Source organism: Colias philodice, chromosome 9 (genome assembly GCF_061535455.1).
Source record: "Colias philodice isolate Cphi_HAF_F1 chromosome 9, ilColPhil1 Martin Lab GWU primary, whole genome shotgun sequence".
Taxonomy (NCBI): Eukaryota; Metazoa; Arthropoda; class Insecta; order Lepidoptera; family Pieridae; genus Colias; species Colias philodice.
The window spans coordinates 3994882-4021213 of record NC_143094.1 but is presented as its reverse complement, the minus strand read 5'-3'; the positions used below and the strand labels follow the sequence as shown (position 1 = coordinate 4021213).

At 33.9% G+C, this 26332-nt stretch overlaps 1 protein-coding gene and 1 long non-coding RNA gene across 2 annotated transcripts; one reads left to right on the top strand and one right to left on the bottom strand.

Annotated features, from left to right (window-relative positions):
• The first annotated feature begins 874 nt into the window (after positions 1-874).
• LOC149485745 (uncharacterized) lies at positions 875-1675 on the top strand. The gene is made up of 2 exons (XR_016316067.1): positions 875-1203; positions 1528-1675. It is a non-coding gene; the product is annotated as an uncharacterized LOC149485745 (long non-coding RNA).
• Positions 1676-4350: 2675 nt separating this feature from the next.
• On the bottom strand, positions 4351-25878 carry Prp31 (pre-mRNA processing factor 31). The gene is made up of 9 exons (XM_089699032.1): positions 25534-25878; positions 25319-25454; positions 24703-24907; positions 17855-17997; positions 16838-17022; positions 16377-16517; positions 15836-15985; positions 11498-11722; positions 4351-4531 (listed from the first exon to the last, which is right to left on the bottom strand). The coding sequence occupies exons 1-9, from the start codon at positions 25729-25731 to the stop codon at positions 4421-4423; spliced, it is 1494 nt and encodes a 497-aa protein (XP_089555158.1). The 5' UTR covers positions 25732-25878; the 3' UTR covers positions 4351-4420.
• Positions 25879-26332: the final 454 nt, after the last annotated feature.

Below are 26332 nucleotides of genomic sequence, written 5' to 3'. Positions count from 1 at the left end.
CACGGCCACTGTATATCTCGTCTTACTTCTTACGGAATGGTGCGTATTGGGCTCATTTCGATCGCTGTAATATTTTAAACTTTCTGTGATAAGGTACTTGAACCCAAAGTTGAAAATCTTATTCTGTAATAACTGGTAATAACTGGTGAAAACATTTTTCGAAATACATAAATAAAGAACTAGCATTTACTGGTAATCCTTGTAATTAGTTTATAATCTCCGTCAAATGAAAGGCCCTTTAAGAGCCCATTATACTGAAAGTTTAGGCATTTTAGGCACTGCGAGACGGCTCGCGCCCGCGTTGCGCAGGAGCCGGCGCGGCATGAACTCCGGTGACCTATGAAGGCGGGCGAATACGCCACAGTATAAATAAATCAGTAGTTCGATTTTATTTGCTATCGTAGGAATGTATTTGATAAATAAATTTACTACTTATCCTATACCATTAAACGAGCAATATTTGCATTTTTATATATTTGTTTGTATATATACAGTGTGGAAGTTTTCGATGTGCCCTGAATGGAAAGTACTTGAAATACAGGGATAGCAAATTTTTCTGAAAGGTAACATTCCTTTTTCAAATTTTACTTTATTATTCAAATCGATAGAAACAATATAAAAGATAATTTATTGTTAATTTCTCGTAAAAATATTTGCTCTTAGAAATAAAAATATCATGGAATCTAACATTTTTATTGTAGAATCAACATCATCTCAACATAAAGAACGCTTCTGGTTTATTGGTCTATTTTATACATACATTTAAAGTTTAAAATTAAACTCTCGTTCTGGATACATTAATTTATTTTCTTCTGAAAATATTGGTAATAATAATTAAAAGTAAAACAAATAAAAAAGGCAAAATAATATGTAATTGAATATATAGTACGACATAAAAGAGATGAAATTAATTATTTTGGAACTAATTCGTTTTTCATTACCTGGCAACCCTGAATTGGCAATGTAGCTGTCAAGTTGAATAAAAATTTGTTGTTTTTTTCGTGAAGTGGAGAATTATTGAGATAAAATTGTTATTTAGAACAAGAAATTTAAATAAAAAAGGAGACATCATGAAAAAGGTTAAACGTAGCGGTGTCCGTGATGTGGTGTATAAAGTTTTTATTCGGTGTTTGTCCGAATTTCAAGCTGGAAATTTATTGACTGATTTGGAAAACGTTTACAAACGTACAGCAGAATATACCGGTGAGATTCCATTTATTTTTGCTCAGTACTACGTAAAATAGAATATTCCATTAGTGACGAGTGTTTAATGTATGTATGTATGGCGATTATTACGTTTTCGCAATTTAATTTGAGGTTATTTGTATGTAAACAAAAACTAGTTTTTATAGTGCGACCAGCACAATTTGAGTCAAGAAGTTATATCCAATCCAACCAGCCTCAAATAAAGTACCTAGTTTAGATTTTACTACATAGTATAGTGATAACTGTTTTCATACAGCTATCTATCTATTAATCAATCAAACCATAAGAAAAAAAATCATATTTACTGTATCATATTTACAGATACTGAAGATGCCCCGTACCCTCTTGCCAGTACTTCGAAACAGAGTGATGATCAGTCCTTTGAAGGAGTAGAATATTTAGATTTTGATGAATTATATTAATGTACAAAATTTATCTACAAAAAAAATAAAAATATGTGGTTTTCAAATCGCCTTGTTTTTTTCTACCCGACGGACCCAGAAAGAGGGTAATGTGTTTGAGCTGCATGTATGCTTGTTTGTTTGTATGTTTGATTCTATATGCGCCTCTGCAGTCTAAACACTTGACCGATTTTTATAAAATAACTAATTCCAAATACATTTAAGTAAAATTTGACCTAGGTAGGTCAATTAAAATACTAATGTATTTTTGTCTTAAATTTACACTATTGCTACAATGAAACAATTATAACGGTTTAAATCGCGGTATTTATTTTAGATTATATTATATAGATTTTTGGATTTTTATTCTATAGTATCAAGATCGCTTGCGTCGCAGTATCAGTGTTGCTATATGAGCGACGGTGGCGCCCTCATTTATTTTCATCTCTTTTGTGTCGCACTGTAAGTATGTAATAAGTATGTTAGTGTATTCAACCAACTTAAAAAAGTGTGACTATTTTACAACAAGGTAATTTTTAAAACATTTTACAAGGTAATTTTTTTAAATCACTACATAGTATAAAACAAAGTCGGTTTCACTGTCCCTATGTCTCTATGTCCCTTTGTACGCTTAAATCTTTGAAACTACGCAACGGATTTTATAGTTCTTTCGATTCCCGGTCGAAGAAAATGAATTTTTGAAAATCTTTGAATGCAGTTCTATTTCTTTTTAAAAATAAAGGAAATTTGCTATCTCCAGTATTTCTAGTACTTTCACCCAGGGCCCATCGAAAATTTCCACACTGTATTTACAAACAAATATATTAATATGCAAATATTGCTCGTTTAATAGAATAAGAAGTTAATTTATATTTACAACAATAATCCTAGGATAACAAACAAAATCAAACTACTGATTTATTTATACCGTGACGTGCTCGCCGTTTTACTCGCCGCTCGGTTCTAATACGCGAGCGGCGACTACAACGTGGTCGGGAGCAAAACTAGCACAGGTCCTCCTTCGATGACGTCCGGCTGGACTCTGGCGGCACTGACGTGGTGCGCGCGAGTCGCATTTTACGTATTATATTTTATATAGAAAAAAATAAGGGCTAAATTATAAATCTATCCAAAAATTTCCCTGTAAAACCTGATTAGTAAATGAAATGTAAAATTTTCATAAACATAGCGTTCCCCTAATTCTCATAAAACTGATTATGCTTTCAAAATCGATGTTACTTCTGATTTTTTTTTGATCGAGTTAAATGTTTAATATTGTGTTTTTATCCAAAAAAGTCACTAGATCAAACGTTTATCTGTGCTATATATTTTTTTAGGATTTTAAATATGATGATTTATATCCAAAAACCATGATTTAGAAACATACATTTTGAACAAGGGCCCCTTAAGTAGAGCGAGCAATAATGCCTAAAACATAATTATTAATTTCATTACGATTATTACATTACTGAATAAAGTTGTACGTTTGTGAGTTAGGCGCGGGACATATACAAGCGGCGCGGCGCGCCTCGGGCGCGCTGCCGGCGCGCCTCGGGCGCGCTGCCGGCGCGCATCGGGCGCGCTGTTGGCGTCCGAAAATGATATTTATATAGAGTGGTTAAATGCATTTTCTTCATGCATAATTTAGTAAAATTATGTTTTTTGTGCTAAAAGAGATTTGAAAGTAACGTTAATTTGAAAGTAACGATTTTGTTTTGATAATTCCTTGTAAGTAAATAGCGAGGATAACCCCACGATTGCAAATATATCTTTGTTGGAAATGTTGGAATTTACTTGGAAATTTTTATAGTACTTTTAAAGTAATTTTAAAGTAGTACTGGTGTAATGATGGAAGAAAAGAAGGTTAAAATAACACAAAATTTATATTGTACTAGCGGTCCGCCCCGGCTTCGCAATAAAAGGTAGCCTATGTTCTTTCTCAGGGTCTAAAGATTATCTGTGCCAAATTTCATCAAAATCGGTCCAGTACCTAGTTTATGCGTGAAAACCATACATACATACATACATACATACATACATACATACATACAAACCTTTCCTCTTTATAATATTAGTATAGATAAAATATGGTTTTCAAACACAGGTTTACATTTAAACCATATAAATCTTATCATTAAAATCTCAGTTCAAAAGTATTTACAGTACTGATCATTCCACAATATTATTACAATTACAAATAAATAAAAAACACAATCAAAATCAGGATTATCTTTATTTCTGACATTGTAAATACATGGGAACTTTCATTATGCTCTTCTTCATTTTCACTTTCCCTACTGCCATCACCTGTGTAAATCATTTCATCGATTAATTCAATTCACATTTAAAAACAAAACGAAGAAGGGTATGTAATAGCAGCTCTATATAATTCCACACAGAGAGAACACATTTTTGACTGACAGGCTACCGTCTCCTACCACCCGATTTGTTTTTGATTGTGTATGACCGTGAATTGACCTCTATTTGGATGCGATGGGGGAAGCGCGCCTGCGGTACGCCCGCGGCGCAACCGTGGCGTGCCGCCTCGTCGCCTTTCCAAAATTCTTTCATACAAAATGTATAAGAAGGACGTGGTGCAAAACAGATTCAAGAGGTGCGCTTATGGCACGCCCGCGCCCGCGCCGCTTGTGTTTGACCCGCGCCTTAGCTGGATTTCAACAATCCGATTGCTTGACAACTGGTAAGCTGTTTATGGAGGCAATACCATAAATAAAACCAAACATTACTGTAAAAGCATTTTATTTCAAATCATTAAAAATATAAGTCTTTTGTCACATAAAGATCGTCAATTATCACGTAGTCTTTTTGCCGACTGATAAGAAGCCAGACGTGTTTGAGAAATATTTCGCGTTCGCTTCGTTGACTCTCGTCTCCGCAGCTTGCGGGTTTACTATCTCCAAACCCTGTAAAGAGGAAACACGGTTAGAAAGTACTTAATATTAACGCCTAGCGTTTACGCGAACAAGAGAAGGTTATTTCGGCTGAATACTAATTGAATAAATACTACTCTCGCATTTTTTTTTCACTCAAGTAATTTTAGAAGAAGTCTAATTATAACAACGTATGATAAAAAATAACATGTCGGTAATGTTAATTATATTCATAGTAAGTAAAATAACCAACACACTAATTAATCTGCTGATATCAAACGAGACATGATGGATAACATATAACTACAATAAGAAATGCAATCAACTCAACACGAGTTTCATTACGCCGGAAAAAGTATCATCTGTTTGTGTTACAATGCAAAATGTTCCTAATGATGATTACTGCGCAGAAAGAGGTAAACGACTCGCTCAATGTCAAGGCGAGCTTCGGAATTAGATAGCATTCGCTGCACAATCGAAGCGATATTGCAAAGATCTGCTATTAGAGAATTTCAGCTCCGTCATACGTCGTTCACAAGTTAGTTAATAGCAAACGATGACTATTCATATACACGCGAACACATACTTTTTCCCAGTGTGGAATTGTTAGCGAATCATTGGCTATCATTATGGACCTGTCTGTCGTGTTAATGATATAAATAAAACTTGTTAGTTACGCACTAACTGCTTGTATAGTTAAGCAATTAATCAAGACAATGATACAATATTATTACATTTGAATAGCTCAACAAATAGGTTAATTTAACTACACAATATTAGTTCAAGTATACTTTACAAGGCAATGCATCTAGAAATCACAGGTTGCAGGTTGCACAGACTATTCATATTATTTTTGATATGTATATTATATTAAATTTCAGGATCAGATTACTTCAAAATAAAAGAACATTAAAGCAGAAATTGTTAATTGACAGGTTTATTTATTTAAATAACGAGGCCATCCATTAACTAGAGTCTAGATTCTTTGAATGACAAAAATTATCTAGCACATATTTTAAAAATCACTTAAATAAAATAACAAATTATTGTGCAACAATAGTATTATTAAAGTCAGCTGTTGAACACTCGTTTTCCTTTATATTGCAGGTGAATAAGATAAATCGTGTTCGGCATTTGCTATTAAACTCTAACCTTATTGACGAAAGTAAAAAAGCAAAACATTAAAAGCATTATGCAAATGTATTGCAATTGTATTACATAAAATCGGCATCAAGATAAAAATGCGGCGCAGATTGCCTTGTAAAGCAACAAAACAAGCAATGACACACGATAAACCAGATTTAGTTACACCAAAACTAAAACGTAAGAATATAAATAAATTAAGGAAGCTTTATTTGGGCTTACAGGAAAAAATGTTTTTTGTCATATTATTGATATCCATTAATTCATTGTAGTTGAACCTAGACAATATTCGAATCTTATAAACAAGAAGTTCTACTACTGCAGAGAAGATAACTTCTAATTTCATGAAAATAGTCCAACGATATACTATGTATTTCAGAAGACTATAAGATAGTATAAATAACACATTTCATTATTCATTCCCGTAGACAGAATAGCGTGCGCTGCTGCAGTAAAACAAAACAAAAGCGCCAAGTGGGAGTCAAACGCAGCCGCGGGGTAGCAATAAAAACTGTACGATCAAATAAGAAAACAAAACTACGTAATCATAGAACAGCGTAAACTACACGAGGGCCTATAAAAACTGTAAATCTAGAGATATCACGCATACGACCTGCGGCGGCTGCAGCGCACAATCTCACTGATTGCTATCCAGTCGCAGCTCCGCGAAACAGCCTCCACGATAATGGGCGTAATCCATAATACGGCTCTGATAACCCATGCCATTGGCACCATTAAACATGGAGAACAGCGACTACAATGGCATTGAGTAATACACAAATACGCTTTGAGGCGCTATAAAATTTGCCACGATTCAGATAGATAAGTGTGAGCTGACAAATTTATTTCGTATCATAAAGACGTATCGACCGCAGGACAAGTTTCACTAAACTACAGATGCTATTGCTCCACCGTATCTAAGACAGGGTCATGTGAGAAAGGACCACTTACTTGAATACTTACCGCCTGTTTAGTATTGGCAATTGCTTGGCTTGCAGTTTGCACGTTAAGCCTGATGATTGATTACAGAGTCTTTGTTTTCCAATGTTGGAAACAAACATGCTAATGGTTCCTTTGCGTATTCATAAATTTAAAGTTCTGTTTATATACAATTATAATATGTTTCTAGCCTTCTACTTCAGTAATAAACATTATTACTAAGGGAGAGTATATAGAAATAACATTCACACAATTTAACATACTTGTTAACTCAGCATTGTAATAATATTGTATTTTGTGAATAAGAGCTTAACGTGCAATTAATAAGATTAGCAATAGAATGCCAGTTTGGTGTTATTGCAAAGGGCACCATAGCACAAATACCAACAGCGAAATGTAAACGGTGAAAGTTCTAACAAGATCGTCTGAAATACCAATTGGCCATTTTCCTTTTACCTACATATACGCCTCGTAAACGATCGTTGTATTATAACAACCATTATATCTTCTATATTGCATGTAGTTAGTGTGTATAGGGAGCCACAGTGCCTTCCAGCCATTAAATAAACAAAAGTCTGTTTTCTACTTTCCCTTATGCTTGAAATATGTTAAAGCTAAAAGCGACATTAGTGTGGCGCAACATTAAAAACGTCCACCATTTCTGAATGTAGGTGCATCATTATATTTTATAGCTCGTAAATAATTCCATTCGCAATTGTGCAGAATGAAGCGAAAGGGGCAAAAACTAACCAGCATAGAATATGAGTTGTGCCATTGCATATACGTTCTTTCTACTTTTACTTCGCTATTTTGTGAATAAAAAAGTAATATAATGATTGTACTCAAATTGCCTACACGGCAAAATTTAATTAAATAAAACAAATTTCAGTATTTATTTTAGTATGTGGAGTTCTGGTTTTAACGTTCGAAAGTTCTTCTGCATTCTTAAAATCTATTAAATTAATCAAACCCTCATCCGAAGTATTAAGCTGATCAGATCAGTTATAGTGGCCACCATCCCAATTATGGTAACCGCAATCTTTAAATAAAATCCATCATTCGTTGTATCCATCGTCAATGAGCCGTAACTGCGCTGATCGAATCTTTGAGTTAAGATAGCTCGCGAGATAGCCCTAAATCATAGCGGAAAACTGGCGTATTTAGAGATTGTATTGTTTGGACCAGATTGAAATGTGGTTTTACGGTTACTCCCTTCTTATATAGGAAGCGAGAGCAAAGGCATATAATGTTTCACTTTTGTGTCGTCACATGTTATATAGGAAGATAAAATACATAGGTACCTACTACAAAAAAAGACGATCAATTTTCATAAAGATTATCAATTCGAAAACAATTAAAGAGAGACTAAAAATATATATAATAACCCGATTCGAAACACAACATAAAGCAAAATGTAGGATTAAGACGTAGAGGCAAGCCCCTACGTTTAAAGAGGATTTGAAGGGTTCAACAATGCTCATTCTCAAAAGGCCCACCGGACAAACCAAATTACAGGATTTGCATACGCAGTCATATATGAAATTGCTCTATTGTTTTGGTTCGAAATCCAATGACATAGCGCATACTATTGTCCAACAGCAATAAGTATGGTCAGAGCAAAAAAAAGGCAATTGTGCCAGCGGCGAGAAGACATGTTCCATACAAATTTAACGTGTTGAGAGTACGTGAGATAATGCAGTGGCAATGAAAACGTCTGTCGAGGTACATTGGCACGGTTTCCTTATACTTTAGAACTATTTTAATCTTAAATGAGACCTAACAGTCACTTTCTTACGTAATAATCGTGCATGACGTTGCTTTATTGGTAAACATGCAGTGAAATTCGTAAGTGGTTAAATTTAACTTGTAAACCTTGAAATAACAAGTAAGGTGCAATATGTAAAGACACTTTCCTTTAGCTGCATAAGCATATAATTTGCTTACCATAGGACAAGTGTGAAAGAGCATTATGGAGATTTTATGAGGTGTAAACTTGGATTTTGTTATACATAAATATAAAATAACAAACTCTCAATTTCTTCTTATAGCTGAAATTGAATTTGATTCAAAATACAACAGAGTTCCGTGACTATATTAATATTTTACGTGCCACAATAAATAATAATTAGATTATCGAATCGGATAATAATATTTTAACAATACGACGATATTATTAATCTGTCGTCAAGTCTGTTAGATTACTCATTACTCATATGCATATGAGTAAACAATTTTGTAAAACCTTTCATTCCCTATTTCACTAATTTCTTTTAAGATCTGGTAATTTGGTTTCAATTAATTCTCAACGCAAAAGGCCAAATCCCTTAACTTTCTTGTTTCAACGTTAATTATACCTGATTTTTATCATAACCAAATATACCACCCAGCAAAGGTAAACCCTAAACCCAGACAACATAACCTATACACCTAATAGCAAACGCAAGTGAATGAAACCAGTGGGTATTGTGCTGAGAGTGAAAATCTATTCATAGTAGTACAAAGGCTCGTCGTCACGGGTCGAAGCTTGCCCAGCAAAGGTCGTGTCACACGTGTCGTCTTACCTGCCCTACAGTGAAGGCGAACGGACATCGAACCTGTTTTACCATCCATCTCATCCCATTTTTTGTTCCTTTTCGAAGTACTGGATAACGCAGTACCAAAATTTGAGATTTTAACAACACTAAATTATACAAGATTTTAATGAGCGAGGCATGATCGCTGAATTGATAAGGAAATAAATAAATGTAAAGAAAACTCACTATCATCAAATTTATAACTTTGAGTTGGTGCAAAGGTCCGATTTAAAATAAGAAATGATAAATAAAAACCTCAGAGGATGTTGTGTAAACACATGTTTTGTGTGTTTTCTCATTAATTGCATCTACAATATTGATAGCAATTAGCAAGTGAGCAACCTAAATATGGTAAGCGGCACACGTCTCCCAGAAACAACCTACAAGATGTAGTAGGCGCATTACACTACGGATAAGGTATCAAACCACAAATAGTTATGCAATAGGCATGACGAAAGATTTTGAAATCCTCTTCCATAATGTGTGTATACGTTTACTATACAAGAAAAACCCTATATTTCGGTAATATACTTAAATTTAACGAAGATAAAAGCCATTTTCCAAAAAATATTTATTAACTGTGCCAAAACAGCTCGCAGGTGTCATGGCGTAGACGTGACGTCACATTTTGGTAAATACGTAATTATTTGTACGCATTGCGAAGAAAATTAAAAAAATATTTATTTAATATGTTTTATAGAAACGAATTTCAAAGTTTATAAGTGGTGTGCAGTATTGCAGTGTGAATCCACATAAAAATAATGCTCAAAAATGTGTTAGTAATTATTTTAAACGAGAAAATAATAAGAAATGATTGTATAAAGTTGGCGCGGAGAACCCCGAACCATGTATTCGTGAATTCACAATTATATTTATGTTCTGAGTCGATAAATCATACGTGAAACAATAGAAAATAAATAAAAATGCGTATTCTCAACATATTCATAACAACAAAAAACATCTGATTTGAGTTGTTTACTTAAGCATGACGTCACGCGTGTTTTAGTCAAAATGGCCAACTGCAGTATTTCAATGTTTTATTTTATTGATAATCTCATTAATCTTAATGTTTTTAAGATTTCTAAGTCACTATATGTAATTTATCTATTATACATTTTCCCTTAAAAACACTAATACGATCATTTATGGATACTGTCGTCATGCCTATTATACGGGATTTAGTCCGCACTTAGCATGGTACATTATTAAGTTTAAACAGTAGTGAGAAACAAATTTTTGAAGGACAGATGTCTTTGAGACCACACTAATAGTAAAATGTCTATCATAGAGGAAAGGTCTTGAAGAAATCCCGAGATGCATTAGCGCAATCTTAATTGGCCAATATAATTTAATTTATTGAAATAGAATTTAAATCAGCTTCTACTAATGGCAATAAATTTGCAAATTTGAAATTGAAAACAAACCATTTCAAGTTTGTTAACACCATTTCTTTCGATGGTGATAATATTCAAATAACGCAAGAAGATCGTCGAAGTACGAGTGGAACAACCCGAGTAATGTTTCATTTAGTGATAACGAGATAAGATAATCGAACATCTTTAATTGACAGCTACATAATTTTATTCATGTTGTTGTTTGATGTTGGATGCTACTATACACTAAATAAAAACATTTTTTTATTAATCTTGTTCGACTTTTTGTGTACATGTTAAATGAATATTTATTCGATTTATTAAAAAAAGTACTTTGTCTACGATTATTTAGACAAAAATGATCAACAGTAGATATGCGACGTATAAGTGAAAAAAAAAAATATCAGTTTGCGTTGCATTTTGTTCCAGCTAATTAAGTACATTCTAATTGAGACAAAGGTCAGCTGGTGTTCTGAATTAAAATAGATTTTCTCATACGTCGTGGATTGTGTTTACCGAAGATAGTCACGGAAGTTTATTCAATAGAGGTTATGAGTTAATGAAGTAAATTGTATAATAAATTAATAATCAAACAAACAGTATACTTCGTGTAATACGGGAGACAGACAAATATTTTTTTTTCCTTAAAAATAATAGTACCTAGCATTTACAATATCTATACTTTGTGGATTTGTTGCGATACCGTCCACCAAAATGCCATAAATATTGCAAAATACCCAAAGAGGCATTATAAGGCAATAAAAAAAATTTATGGCACTATTCTTTAAAAATCTCGTTTATAAACTATTAGAATAGTGTAAAACTAAAAATATATTTTTTTTTTATTTCACCCCGAGAAAACATCAATGGCGTCATGCTAAACGTCTAGTATTAAAATACACATCTACATTCGCTAATAAATATGATCTGAAATAGTATGAAAGCATCACTTAACAACACAATAGACTCACCTGCAACGGTGTAAAAGCGACCGACGACGCGGTACCAGACACTTGTCTTCTAATACTCGTCGCGCCACCATACTGCTGCTGCTTCTGCAGGTTCTTCTGCAGCGTTTTGCTAATCCGGACTTTGGTCTTCTCGTCTATTTGCGGTAGACGCACCCGGCCCGTGCTCGACTTGCCGATTGTACCGCGCGTGTAGCCTAGGTCTTCTTGGTATGCGTCGTCTTCGATCTGGGGGGAAAATTTTCTACTTGATCGAATCGAACATTTTAAAAGAAGAGAAAAAAGACGTGTGGCACTCGGGGACTGCCGCGGTAAAGCTATTGCATGCTATGCCTTAAGATTACCTACGTGAATAGTGACGAAAAAAACTATCGATTTTATTGAACTATTTTTAATCGTTTCTATGTATTTTTATTATAAATAAATATGAAATGTAAACAAAAGATGTTTCTGTATAACCATGAAACTACATAACTGTTTATTATCAATTATCAGCTTTCGATTAACCTTGTTTTACAGGTTACTTTATTTTTATCAACGGCCCTTTTCGTAACATGTAAACAATATTTTAAAAATACATTTAGTTCTTTATATCAAGTCGATTGTGTAAAGAGATATGGACTCCTAATTTGACATCATTAATTGCATGCGTTTTAACATGTTTCATCGATTTTATGTCAAGATTTTTTGCGTTATCATATTTTCCAAAGCTTATTAAACCACAGCTAAAGTTGATCATGAATTGTATAATGTACTAGATTTCCGCCCGCGGCTTCGCCCGCGTTTGCAAAGGAAAACCCGCATAGTTCCCGTTCCCGTGGGATTTCCGGGATAAAAACTATCCTATGTGTTAATCCAAGTTACCCTCTATATGTGTGCTAAATTTCATTGTAATCGGTTCAGTAGTTTTTACGTGAAAGAGTAACAAACATCCATACATCCATACATCCATACATCCTTACAAACTTTCGCCTTTATAATATATATATTAGATAGATTCTATTTCGATATCAATCTAAGTAATCACCTGGAAAATTTCTAAACTAATTAGACAATCATATCAAAAAATATCGGTATTCTTGGTGATTCATAGATATGACTATGCACTTTTTCATAAGGCTTTAAAACCAAACCAAAATCATTGAACTGCGAAAACAAAAAGTTAATCTAATTTCTACGTGATTGCTTCAAGAGTCATTTTGATATAAACATCCTCATTATATCGAACATAATCGAACGTAGCTAAAGGAGGAAAATCTAACAAATTGCAGAATCTTCCCGCAAAAAGTGCAATAGGCACGAGAGCACGTACGTAACCATGGCGACGCGCAACGGGGCCGCCGGCCATTAACGTGCGCTTCAACAGCCCGAGTTCCGGTCTATTTGTACCGAATGAAAAAACCATCCCACTGTTTGCAATTCATCTACCGCGGCCCGCCGAGCATGACGTCACATTTCTTTCGGCTTGTAAGGATTCCGCGAATTATTCACAATATGTAGTAGCGGTTACTGTTAATGAATTATTTGCATATTTCCATTGGAATTAATCGAAGTATTGGACAATATCTTCTTTGTCGATAGCGTCTTTGACTGCTGTAATACAGGGCACTAACTTTTTCTGAAAGACATGGAGATTTAATAATAATTTAATCCATTGTAATTTTAATCATAATTTTTAATGGAGGAGGTAGGTGACAAATCCTTAGTAAATTGCAAATTGGACGTTTGAGAAATTTGATGGCATCTGCAATATGCATTACTTTCCAGTTTTCCCAAATCACCTTCTCAGCTGATTTCTTTCTAATTATTTTAGTGCGTAATAGCTTCTAGTAGATTTGATAAGTGTGTGCTTGTAGAAAATTGTTTACCAGTTTTAATGAGATCTATTTTATGAGTGGCATATACCGTAACATATAATGTACAAGAATTCCGTGTTAACTCTATTTACGAGTCTTACGGTTTATCGAGCCAATTGAGCAGGATATGATAGGAGAATTGAAATATAAAATGATTAAATTATAAGTACATGATTATAGTTAGTTATTTAATAGTACTAGTAACTTTTCACTAGTTATTTGATTTGTTTATTAATTAACAACGGTCATTATCGAGGAATGCAAGTCAGTGCAAACACAGGAATTCAAAAGGAGTTCAAAAATGCAATCCAACAACAGGACATCAAAAATTACAAAAAACCAAAAACTATTCGGTTTTTAAAGAACTTTTCTCATCTTCAACCATCGTTCTAAAAAAATCGTATTTTTACTGAAGAAGAGCGTTTATTACGTAAAAACATGAAACGAACTTTAAATGAAAAGCAAGAAACGAAGATAGAATAGATAATAAATTTATTTCCTTTCATGGAAAACAATTATACGGCTACAGAAAAGGTAACATTCATTAGACGCAACAGTATTTAGAAGTACGGAACCTTTAGCGAAGTAAATAAAACACAATCGCCGCTCTTAATGGACACGTTAACTCCAAGAATGGCATCGTAATTGGTGCAATTTGTGTTACAATTAGCTTTCATCCTAAGCAATAAGATTATTAGTAACCCACTTCTATGCTATATAAATCGGCGTGGCTTAACGGAATTCTAATTACTAGTTAATATCAATAAGAAATATCGTTTAACAAACTAATTCTTAACAGACATTATGCAAACGTGGATTGTTAATAAATATGGACTTTGTTTTAAGGGGAGATTTTATATCAATACTATTTATTCGATTATCATTATTAAAATAATGCCAGTTAGAATCAATATTTGTATACAGACATGTAAACATCAACACATTACAAATTATATTAGCTAACGCAAAGTTCGAAAAATCAGAAGAACTATAACACGTTCCATAAACACAATCGTTCTTTTCAGAGACTTTTCTTTTAAAATGGACAGGACGCATATTTTGCATTATTGGCAGAAATCGAAAGATCCAGAACCTTAAAACCGATATTAAAGACCCTGTTCATATTCTGTTTCACACAAACGTACATCCTTCTTTAGAAATACTCATACAAGATAATCGTGATACATAATAGGGAATATAAAAGGCTAGACAGTAAATATTTATGAGTATCAAACACGTGCGAAGCCGCACAAAGTATCTAATAGGATATAATTAAGCATGTTTGATAATAATATCTTTAGGCTGTTGTGACTTAAGGTGCCACGCAAGGGCAGGCATTCCCTGCAGTACAAATCCGTTGGAATACTATTTATATTTATAGTCTTGGTATTTGGTACTATTTATACATAATATTATTTTCACGAATATTGTTTTCACAAGACAAAGTACAGTCTATTGGAGGTGAAATCACGCATCGTACATTATCTGTGGACTTTTTCAAGTACCGAGTTAATCCAAAGAGATAAGTTAATTCTAACCCAATAAACATTAAACCAATAGAGCGGCGCTTGTCGTGTAATTATAAGCGTGTCATTGTGCAATTATAAAATGAATTATTTAGCACGCGATCCAGTTATTATCGTTTAATCCAAGTTTTTTATTGACGGTCACGGGCTGAACAAATTCAGTTTTTAAAGAGCAATAAAACAACATCATTGATAATCAAAATTACAGACGAATAAAATAAAATGCGATATTGAGACCATAAAATTGTTGATGTTATGTTTTGTTGAACCTGTTGCTGGCCCTGATTTCGGCTGCGGGAAATTTAGTATTTTTCGCGGAAATAAATATAAACCTGTTTAAATTGTTTATTTTTTTTTTTGCAAAATGAATTAAATTTATTTCCGTTTTTACATACAAAATAAACTTTTATCTTGATTTATATTCAGGAACAAACCTACAGGTATTGTAAATTATGTCTGTCCATCTATGGTGTCTTTTACTTTCTGATACTTTTTTACATTACTTCCAGATAAATAGTTATAAGTAATGAGCCGTTTTTTTTTTCAATAAAATAATTTATAACTGTTCGCAAAACATCATTTAACACGAAAGATGTGTCTTAACAACGTCGTGTTACTTTTGCTCGGATTTGCTCCACTTGGATAAGCCAAATTTGAAAAATTTTCTAAAAATGTTTTCCATCGCAGAGCTAATCCATACTTCCATACTAATATTATAAATGCGAAAATAACTCTGTCTGTCTGTCTGTTCCTCAATCACGTCTAAACTACTGAACCAATTTTCATGAAATTTGGTATGGAGATATTTTGATGCCCGAGAAAGGACATAGGCTACTTTTTATCCCGGGAAAATGACGCAATCCCAGAAATCTCACGGGAACGGGAACTGCGCGGGCGAAGCCGCGGGCGGAAACCTAGTTTATTTATAAGAATAAAATATAAAAACACGTTACACTCACGTCAGCAAAGTTCAATCTATTCGCGTTCTTCCTGAACTCCGTCATAGCGTATCGTTCCTTCATCTTGCGCACGCGTTTCCCGCCACGCTTCTTTCTGCTCTGCTCTATCGGTTTTGGCAGCGGTTTCACGAATTTCACTGGCGGCGGTTCCTGTAGGGAAACAAATATAAAAAATGCAGATATCTTTTATTGCATTTTTATAATTTATGGAAGGAAAGCATAAAGTACTAATAAGTTAAAGTCCCATTATAAAACTTATGTTTGTTACTCTTGAAAAAAACAGCTGATCAGATCATCATAAAAGATTTGGTTAGAGAGATAATATATTAATAGTAGTTTTTCTTTTTCACGCGTACATCGCGAAAAGCGTCGTGGATTCCAGCTTTCACCATATATTTTAAAGAATTGTCAAAGCTATGGTCAATGTCTTTCTTTGTATCCATAACTATAGTTCCGGAAAATCAGAATCGAGTTGTGTGTTGTTTATTTAAAACCACGACATAAAATAAAATTGCAGTTACATTATCATTCAAATATTCACCTGCAGTTTATCCAATTTCTTCTCAATACTTTCACGCAGTAGCCTTCCAGTTTCACCTTCTGGACTTTCGTGACAGGAATCCACTCGTGCAGCGAGGATTAATTTCGTCGACACTAACTTTGCCGCTTTGAATCTTAGCTCCTGAGTAAGAAATAATTTGTTTTAAATAACATGTTTATATTAAACGGCTTTGGAAATTAATGTTTTAAGTAAAATAATAAATATCGTAAAATTAAATGTAATGTGAAACTCCACCTATGTTAATGTATCAGATTATTGTAAGAACACAACCTTTTTGGTGAATTTTTAACTACGGGTAATTTTATGAAACAAAAAAAAATCTAGTAAATACCTAATTCAATCTTGTCCTATGCCATTATTATCATTATTATTATATTATAAAATCAACTCATACTTTTTGTTTTTGCAAAATATCCAACAAAATAAAAATAAAAACTCACTGGTGGTGTATCCTGTACAATTTGGGAGAAGTATACAAAGCCCGTATGAGGCAGGGCTGACGCTTGCGAGAAACCAGATAATGTTTTCTTTTGCTGGCCGAGTGGTAAAACATTACATGCTGGCATTTTGGCCAATTTCGATAGACCTCCCGCCATACCGAGAATTTTAGCAGCTGTTGACGCTCCTGAAATAAATCTAATATAAATTATTTTGTTTTTAACTCCTAATCGTAAACTACCGTGATGCATTTAATGCAAGGTTTTATAGCATTCAATGCTTTATTATTATTATGTATGCTATTTTTTACTAACTTATTTTATTGTCTCAGTAAATAAACTGAGCAGAAGCCAGAAATGCTTTTAAAGACTTGATTTATCTGAATAGAATATACAAAAAAAAAATATTTTGATTAGATCAAATTTATTTGTATATTACATATTAGTCGACCTTAACATCTTTTAAGATGTGTATTTACTATTTGCATTTACAAAAAGGATGATAAGATCAAGATAAATGTTATTTGTTGGAAAAACCATTTAGCTTTTATTTGAGAGGTAGATAGAATGTATATTGGGATTATTATTGTTTAAAAAATCCTGATAATATTTAGTATTTACATAATCTCAAAATTTATTTAAATTTTATTATCACATCATCTTGATTAAAATTCTAAGCAGTTGTTGTTGTCTTTTGAATAAGAATTTATCCAAAATATCTGTAATATAAAATATAGATACACTTAGAGCTGAAGACCAAGTAATAAAATTTATTTAAATCATCCTTACCTACTACTTACATACATATGGAGTGGAAATTTGTATTATAACCTAAGGAGAAACTACTATTAAATGAAAAAAACTGCATTCAGATATATCCGCGAATTCGATAAGCACACCCGGTATTACATTAATTTGCAGGGTAATTAAGTGTAATTTGTTTCAAAACCTTGAAGACTGAAACACTAAAGTAGGTAAATTAACAAAGTACTAAAAGTGTTTATATTTCTTATTACTCACCAACAATAGCTGTAACATTTGGAGCAATGAATGTCATCCGACTCTCAACATATTCATATATCCGTAACTTGTAGTTGTTTAATTCTGTCGCCATATCACATGCTTCGTTTATTTCATCTAATTCATGTTCAGATAATACTTTTCTAAAATATTTAAATCACATGTATAGTAAGTATGAATATATTATAATAGTACAAAAAAAGGTTTTTTGATGATCAAAATTATATCAATCATTGAAAAGCTACTAAATTAAGTGTTCAAATTTTTTAATACTTTTAAAAGTAAGAGTAATTACTTATAGTTTTCAATATGAAAAACATTTATATTATTTTTTTGCATTAAACTAATTATATTGACCGACCCGCGAAGGCGCAAAAAAAACCGAAATTTACTTATTAATAATTTATTGTAAAAAAAATTACATTATAAATTATTCCTAACTTAAACTACGTCCCTCCCGGTTCAATGTTGGAACCAAGAGTGCTCGTCGTCCTCGGCGGGGCAGCTACAGCGTCGCGGTGGCGATGATTGCCGCAACACTCTCTGGAATCGCAGGTGTGCGCGATGTCGCAATTGCTAACAGGTGCAAGTCCTTCTTGGGTGGCCCCATGCATCCTCTAATAGTTAAGGCGTGTATACACAGTACATAACACCTCCCTCCTGAAGTTCAGCGATTATTGGCGGGCAAGGCTCGTTAATATCGCTGAAATTTCACACTCCGCCGATTGATGTTCTATTTCTTCTTTTTGATTACTGAACACTCGTAGTAATAGGCTTGGATGTACGCACTCTCCGTACGACGTACCATGTCACTAGGGCAACTGCACTCGTTATTAATATAACATATATCGGTATGATGGAAGGCTGCATATAGAGAATCTCGTATCCGTTATTAGTACTGATAGGCATTTCCATTGATATAGCTCTGTTCAACTTCAGAACTTCTTCATCTGTATTATATTGGCTGGAATCTGGCAGGTTTGCAATTTTCATTATCTGTCCTTTGATATGGTCTTCTCGATTGACTATCTTGAAAGCCTCCGTTTGAAGAATGCAGTTTTTGGGTATTGTGGCTAAGTAGCTTCCTTTAATGACGTCATATTGATCTTGCGAGCATGATAGGTGAATTTTTGATGGCTTGGGGAAACTGATGACGTAGTGGGCGTCGTCTAATTTTTCTAGTGCGGGTGCTCCGAGCTCCACAGGCGTGAAGAGACAAGATGCGACGACTCGTTGCGTGGTAATAAGGTGATACACGCAGTCATTTTTGGATCGATGATGGTTCAGCTTGTCCTCACATAGATACCCTAGGCCAGACTTCGGGCATTCTGCCTCCATGTACATAAAATCCTCGTCGTGAATTGCCACAAAAGGATAGGGTGGAATTAGGACTTTACTATCTTTATTAGGAACTATGGATAATTTAAATAATTCAAAGGTAGCAGGAAGGACAACCGGGAACATAAAAACTATAACTATATTTCTATTACTATAATAATAGCCTAGTTTAACTAAATCAAAATATTCTCTATAATTAACTTGAGGGATTTGATCTTTGCCATAAAATTTGATTAACTTATTTAACATTTCTTTTAGTGAATTTGAATTGAACATAAGATGATGCGTACTTTTCGCACGAATAAAACCTAATAAATTTTCTAATCTATGTAATTCCTCAGATATATCATCAATGTTATCTGATAAAATTGCTACGCGTTGAATTAAATCGATGTATATAGTAATGTTTAAATTATTGGCCTTTAAATCATTTATAGCTATTTCAATTTTTTCCTGATTTTTAATTAAGTTGTTTAAAATATCAGATTGTTGGTTTATCCAATCTTTACTGAGGCTTATATGATTATTCATTTCTGTGACCAACCTATTTTCATTATTTTGTAATAATTTAATTGCGGTATCATATTTAATTGCATCCGTATAGTCTAGGTTACCAGAAATACTTTTTATTACTGAACCTAAACCATCTATGAGACCTCTCTTTTTGCGATTGGGTTCAAAAGTTTCTAACTGATTTGATAATTTAATAATCTTATAATGTAAGTGTTCGATATGTGAATTATATAGCGAAAATAATCTATCGTGCAAATTAGGTGTTAATGAATTTAATTGATCCTTTACTATGGTTATACTATCGCGAATATCTTTTAAATTAATAATTTGCAAAAATGAATGATAATGAGTGACAATTCTTGCAGTTCCAATATTAAATGGTAATATACCGGGTCCATCATCCAAGCTACTCAGGGTGGGATCTTCCGCTTGAATCAGGCACAGGATCAGAGGAAGGATTCTGTAACAATTTAGGTACCCTCTTAAGCCTAAATTTAGCAACAGCGCCATATTTCTTCTTAGTATAGATATGAATAGGTAAATCAGCCGGTACATCTGTTATAGGGATATCTAGAATTGGGTTCTCCGCGTCAGTATGAACTGTGACGGTGTCGGAATTTGCTTTAAGAGTATCTGATTTCGAATGTGCAGTAATCTTAATTGAATTGGAATGACCACTAATTGTATCTGAACTTCTTTTTATTAATGAAGGTTTTGTCTCTGTTGGATTAACCGCTAAAGAATCTGTTTCCTCATTATTAATTTGAATTCGCGATAAAGCATCGGCGCTACAATTTTGTTTTCCCTGCTTATAAATTACGGTGTAATCGTATTCGCTAAGTTTGAGCCTCCAACGTGTGAGACGGGAATTAGGTTCCTTTAAATTCATGACCCATTGAAGGGGTCTATGATCAGTTATAATTTTAAACTTACGGCCAAAAAGGTAAGGGCGGAAATACTTCGTTGCCCAGACAATTGCTAATAGCTCCTTCTCAATCGTGCTATAATTAATTTCGCTACTATTAAGTGTACGTGAAGCGTACGCAATTGGTTTATCGGAACCAACGGGGCCTTGAGAGAGTACAGCACCGATAGCTAAATTCGACGCGTCAGTTGTAAGAATAAATTCTTTATTGAAATCAGGATACTGAAGAATTGGATCATTCATTAATAATGTTTTACACCTATTGAAACATTCAATGTAATCTTTAGAAAATGTTATCTTTGAACCTTTTTTTAAGCATTGTGTCATGGGTTTCGTGATTTTAGCGAAATCTGGTATGAATTTCCTATAATAACCTAATAGACCTAGAAATCGTTTAATGTCGGTTGGAGTTTTCGGAAGAGGATACTTTTGGATGGCAGATATCTTATCTGGGTTAGGCTTTATCCCATCTTTGCTAATAATGTGACCTAGATACGCGGTTTCGAGTTTAAGAAATTCCGATTTATCCATCTGTATTTTAAAGTTGGATTCACGCAATCTCTGAAACACTTTTCCAAGATTAACGATATGCTCCTGTAAAGAAGTGCTAAACACTATTATTTCATCCAGGTAGACTACACAAATAGAATTTTGCAATTCTCTCAGTACATTATCCATAACTCTTTGAAAAGTAGACGGACTGTTCTTTAGACCCATGGGCATTCTTAAGAATTCAAAATGACCATGTTCTACACTAAAAGCAGTTTTTGGAATGTCAGCCGGGTTCATTTCCACTTGATAAAACCCACTTGCTAAATCTAGCGTTGTGAAGTATTGACAGTTACCCAATTTACGTAAGACATCTGTAATATTAGGAATCGGATATTTTTCATCCAAAGTTTTCTCATTTAACTTTCTAAAATCAACAACTAAACGCCATTTAACTTTACCGGATGCATCTGCCTTTTTAGGTACTACCCAAATAGGAGAGCTCCATGCTGAATCTGATGGTCTAATAATACCCTGTTCTAACATCTTACTTATCTGATTCTGTACTTCCTGCCTATGAATAATTGGATAGCGATAACTTTTCGTATAAACCGGTATTTCATCCTTAGTTCTAATAGAATGTTTAATTTTATTCGTAAATGTTAAGTTTTCTCCTTCTATATAAAATACATCCGCATACTGTGTACATAATGACTCTAAATTTAAACGTTCCTCATTATTTAAGTGATCAGTACGCAAGCGAGATAATACCTGTTTCACACGGTTGGACGAACGTTTGGTGCGCGTGCACTCGTTATTATAAACCTCGGCACATACCGGTCGATCCATTGAAAAAATTACATCATTACGGGTTGGATTAGAAATTTCCACGATAGCGCGATTGCTTTTCGCCTTCGTTAAACATTCAGAAATATGACAATTACATATAATTTGTTCCGGTATAATAGCGTCTCCATTCTCAACATCTACGGGTAATCTAACTAATTTACTACTTCCTGCGGGTATGACGTCCTCATAAAGATTAGCGTTCCGTGAGTCATATACTAATAACCGATTCGTAGCATTGCAAGTATTTAAAGTTTTAGTTTTATAATTAATGGATGCTTCCCATTTATCTAACAAATCTGAACCTATTAAGCCGTCGAAATAATTGTGAAATTTATAAACGAAAAATGTGATATCGTCAGGGTCATTAAATTCAGGAAAACTAGGTAATGTTATAGAATAATTATTACGTGTTACAGCATGGACATTACTTACTTCAAAGGGGTCATTATTAAGAGTAACGTCAGGAAAATATCTCTGTACTGCATCAGGGCTAAGAAAAGATTGGTTAGCTCCAGTATCAATTAACAATTTAAGTGGAGGATTATGAATTTGAATATAAGGAAGTTGACGTTGCGTGTGTAGATTTAATTCTATTTTGGTTTTTCTAATTTTTGGTGGATTCTGAAAATCCTGATCGTGTTCTGAACGTACGTCACACGTTTCAACAAAATTTTCAGGTGCGTCTGTCTGTTCGTAATGTACATAAGGTTCATATTCCGTACAGTAATATTCATAATTATAATAGTCATCTTCATAAGGATATAAATCGGTACAGTAATAATCTTCGTCACCTATATATTCATTATGATTCATCTCCCTAGTCTTAAAGTAATTACTCGGGGGTGGATTACCAAATTTTGACCAATCATGAGCGCGTGCAAAAGGTGTCGGTGGTAAAGTCTTTGTCACGTAATGGCTAACGCCACTCGTAGGATGCGGTTTCGGTTGCGCGGGGTGTTTAGGCTGTAATCTGAACGTATTGCTCTGCGGGTTATAGTCAGGGGGTGCAGCGCGGAAAATTTGCATAGTACAAGTTGGACGTGCTGGTCCTTGCGGTTGATTAAAATTTCGATTAAAATTTGGTGGCTTAAATTGCGGTCTAAACGAATGTATAGGCTGTAGTTTAGAAGATATAGGTTCACTAAAATCATTATGTCTATAAAACGGTTCATGCGAGTACGGCATTCTAAAAGGTACGTGGGGTTTCCTATCAAAAGTTTCATTACGTTGTTGAAGGTATAAAGTGCTTTGTTCTTCATTAACGTATTCTAATGCCTTTTCAATGGTTGCGGGGCGCATGCAACGTATGCGTGAGCCTAACGGATCTCTTAAACCACGTAGGAAAGCCTGTAGTGTTAATTTTTGATACAGGTCCCTTTTTGCCTCACGAGTAGTAACGACTGTTTCATGTAATGCTATATACGTCATTATGGTACTAAAAAGATGCTGACATCTTTCATAGAACTCTTGAGGAGAGCTACGACCTTGTGTTAATAATGCTAAATCGTTATAAAGGGCGGTCTCATCTCTATGGTCAGAAAAGTTATTAACTAATACGCTTCTAATACCGTGCCAAGTAGTAGGTATACCATTTGCATTAATAACTCGGGCTGCGGGCCCAGTGACTTTATTTAAAATACCATTACATAACGCGGCAGTTTTTAAAGTATTTCCGGGATCTTTATCTATAAATTCCTCAGCTAATTGGTCACTTAAATGTATAAATCTTGTTAAAACATTAACATTACCATCAAATTCTGGCAAAAGCCTAAGTGCATTAAAAATTTTATCCAAATCTGACATTTTAAATATCTGTATTACTTATATAAAATATATTAAATTTAATTAAATTTATTTACTTCGTTAAACTAATATAAAAAATTAATAATCTTTACCTAATATATTTGAATTATAAAATGAATTAATTCGTAAAATTCGAAAATTAATCAATTCGTAATTAATTGATATTTAAATTTATTAATCTTTTATCAACCTAATATCTATATATTTGAATTTTACAAATTGATTTTGTAAAATTCTACAATTAATTCTCGATGAATTAATATATTTTAAGCCTACGCACTACAGTTCCTCGGTTCCCGTGAATGGGTAATCTAGGAAAACTTACAATCTAGGAGTGGCAAGACACTAAGAGAATTAGTGTACTTACAGGATTTTCATTTCGGCCTTTCCTGCAGTATCAATGTTTGGATACCCTTCGCGTTGCGGCGGCCAACGGTGTAGGTTCTGGATCCCCGTCGTCGTCCCTCCGATGGAATAGCGATACTCGATGCTTGTAGTTTCGCGTTCCGAGAGACGGCTCTCAAGGATTATCCTACCGACTGCGCCAATTATATTGACCGACCCGCGAAGGCGCAAAAAAAACCGAAATTTACTTATTAATAATTTATTGTAAAAAAAATTACATTATAAATTATTCCTAACTTAAACTACGTCCCTCCCGGTTCAATGTTGGAACCAAGAGTGCTCGTCGTCCTCGGCGGGGCAGCTACAGCGTCGCGGTGGCGATGATTGCCGCAACACTCTCTGGAATCGCAGGTGTGCGCGATGTCGCAATTGCTAACAGGTGCAAGTCCTTCTTGGGTGGCCCCATGCATCCTCTAATAGTTAAGGCGTGTATACACAGTACATAACAAACTCACTCAAAATCAAACTTTAAAATGAGTTTGTTTTTATTAAGTATCAATTAAAGTTATAACTAAACAATACTTACCCCTGTGTTGTAGACGCAGTAACGGATACAATCATAATAGTGGCTTGTGTGAGAAAACTTTGCAGTGTCTCATTACTCTTTGCTCTATCGAGATCATTTCCCAACTCCTTCACAGTTCTAATGTACTCTAGTGGTGTGACGATAAGAGAGTCCAGTTCCGGAAAACGTTTCTGGTATTTGTCACGGACAAATCTGTGAATAATAGCTGCAAAATGAAATGTTCTTACTTGTAACTTAAACCTAGCAGAATTAAGCTTTATTCTATGCTGCGATTGATATATCCAATAAAAAATATTAATTGGTTTGCTTTTTCAACATTATAAACATAACATAACAAGGAACCATTACATTTTAAATGTGTTTTTTTTAAATTAAATAGTTCATCCACTAACATAGTTAAGCAACCAGTTTACAGCTAAAAACTGCAACTTCTTTGCTTTTTTTATTTATGCTATTAACAAGTATGCACATATAGTAATAATACAGCTTATCTGTAAGAAAATAAGCGAACAATTGCATCTTATACTACCATCAATTACCTGCCGCTACCAAAAAGACACTCAACCAAGTAATTTATAATAATGTAAATAAATGTAAAGATATTATGGAAATCTACCTATCTCGCCATCTATCTCAACTGCAACATTATTAGCTTCCACAATTAATTGGTATTCTGGATCAGACTCCATTAAGCCAGTAACCTCCATCTTTTTCCTATTATTACCAGAATTGCTCTCGATTTCTGTTATAACCTGTAATAATTATGAAAATACAAAATATTGTCTGCATAGAATGAACAATTATTACAAAGTAGAAACAGCGTTCACATACCATTTTTAATCTTTCAGAATCCCTTAATTTAGCAAGTTCTCGTATGGACACATTTTTTATTTCTTCTTCTTTGGGTATTACAGGAAATGGCACAGCAAATTCATGGTTAGTTTCTGTTGTTTGGTTTTCAACAGTAGGTTCGAAATCCATATCATCATTTTCTTCTAAGTCAGCCAATAATTCATCGGCCAAAGACATTGTAAAAATATATCCCGATCCTGTTTACAATAAAAATTTTAATATTCAAAATTCACTTTATTTTACTGTAATAGAATTCAATCCAAATCACTAATCAGGGAAAGCAGGCGATATCGCGATTCGCGCATTCGTAATATTTCACTAATATTTTTTTTTTGTCGACACCACAGACCACAGTCCACACTCCACACATAATTAATGTCATTTGTCAAACAAAAATTGACAATTGAGAGTGCGTGACCACAGAATATGTCACAGATTTGCTGAAAAATATATATAGTGTGGAACCGTCATAATGTGAGTGGTGTGGACCTTCTTGGTGTGGACTTTCAAAAGATAGGTTTGTCTCACGTTTGTCTATATCTAAAAAATTTAACAAATTTTTATTTGTGCAAAGTAAGATATTACTTGCTCTTTGAAGTAAGCATGTGTATTGTGTAAGTTGGTGTCATGTGGACGCGCTATTATTATAAGGCCGCGTTTCTATATCTGCAAGAAAACTTCCACAAGAAATGTCCGACAGTCTGTCTGACAGCTTGCAAGTCTTATCCATGTAGCGAGTGCTGTCGCGACAGTTTGTCAAGCGGACAAGCGCTTCTTG

What these genes read in the sequence shown, in the direction of transcription:
- Prp31 (XM_089699032.1), bottom strand. Translation starts at nt 25,731, where the DNA reads ATGTCTTTGGCCGATGAATTATTGGCTGACTTAGAAGAAAATGATGAT. An exon ending in AAATGTTACAGCTATTGTTG is followed by an intron (nt 17,023 to 17,854) that starts GTGAGTAATAAG and finishes GATTTATTTCAG; the next exon opens with GAGCGTCAACAGCTGCTAAA. An exon ending in AGAAATTGGATAAACTGCAG is followed by an intron (nt 15,986 to 16,376) that starts GTGAATATTTGA and finishes GTTTCCCTACAG; the next exon opens with GAACCGCCGCCAGTGAAATT.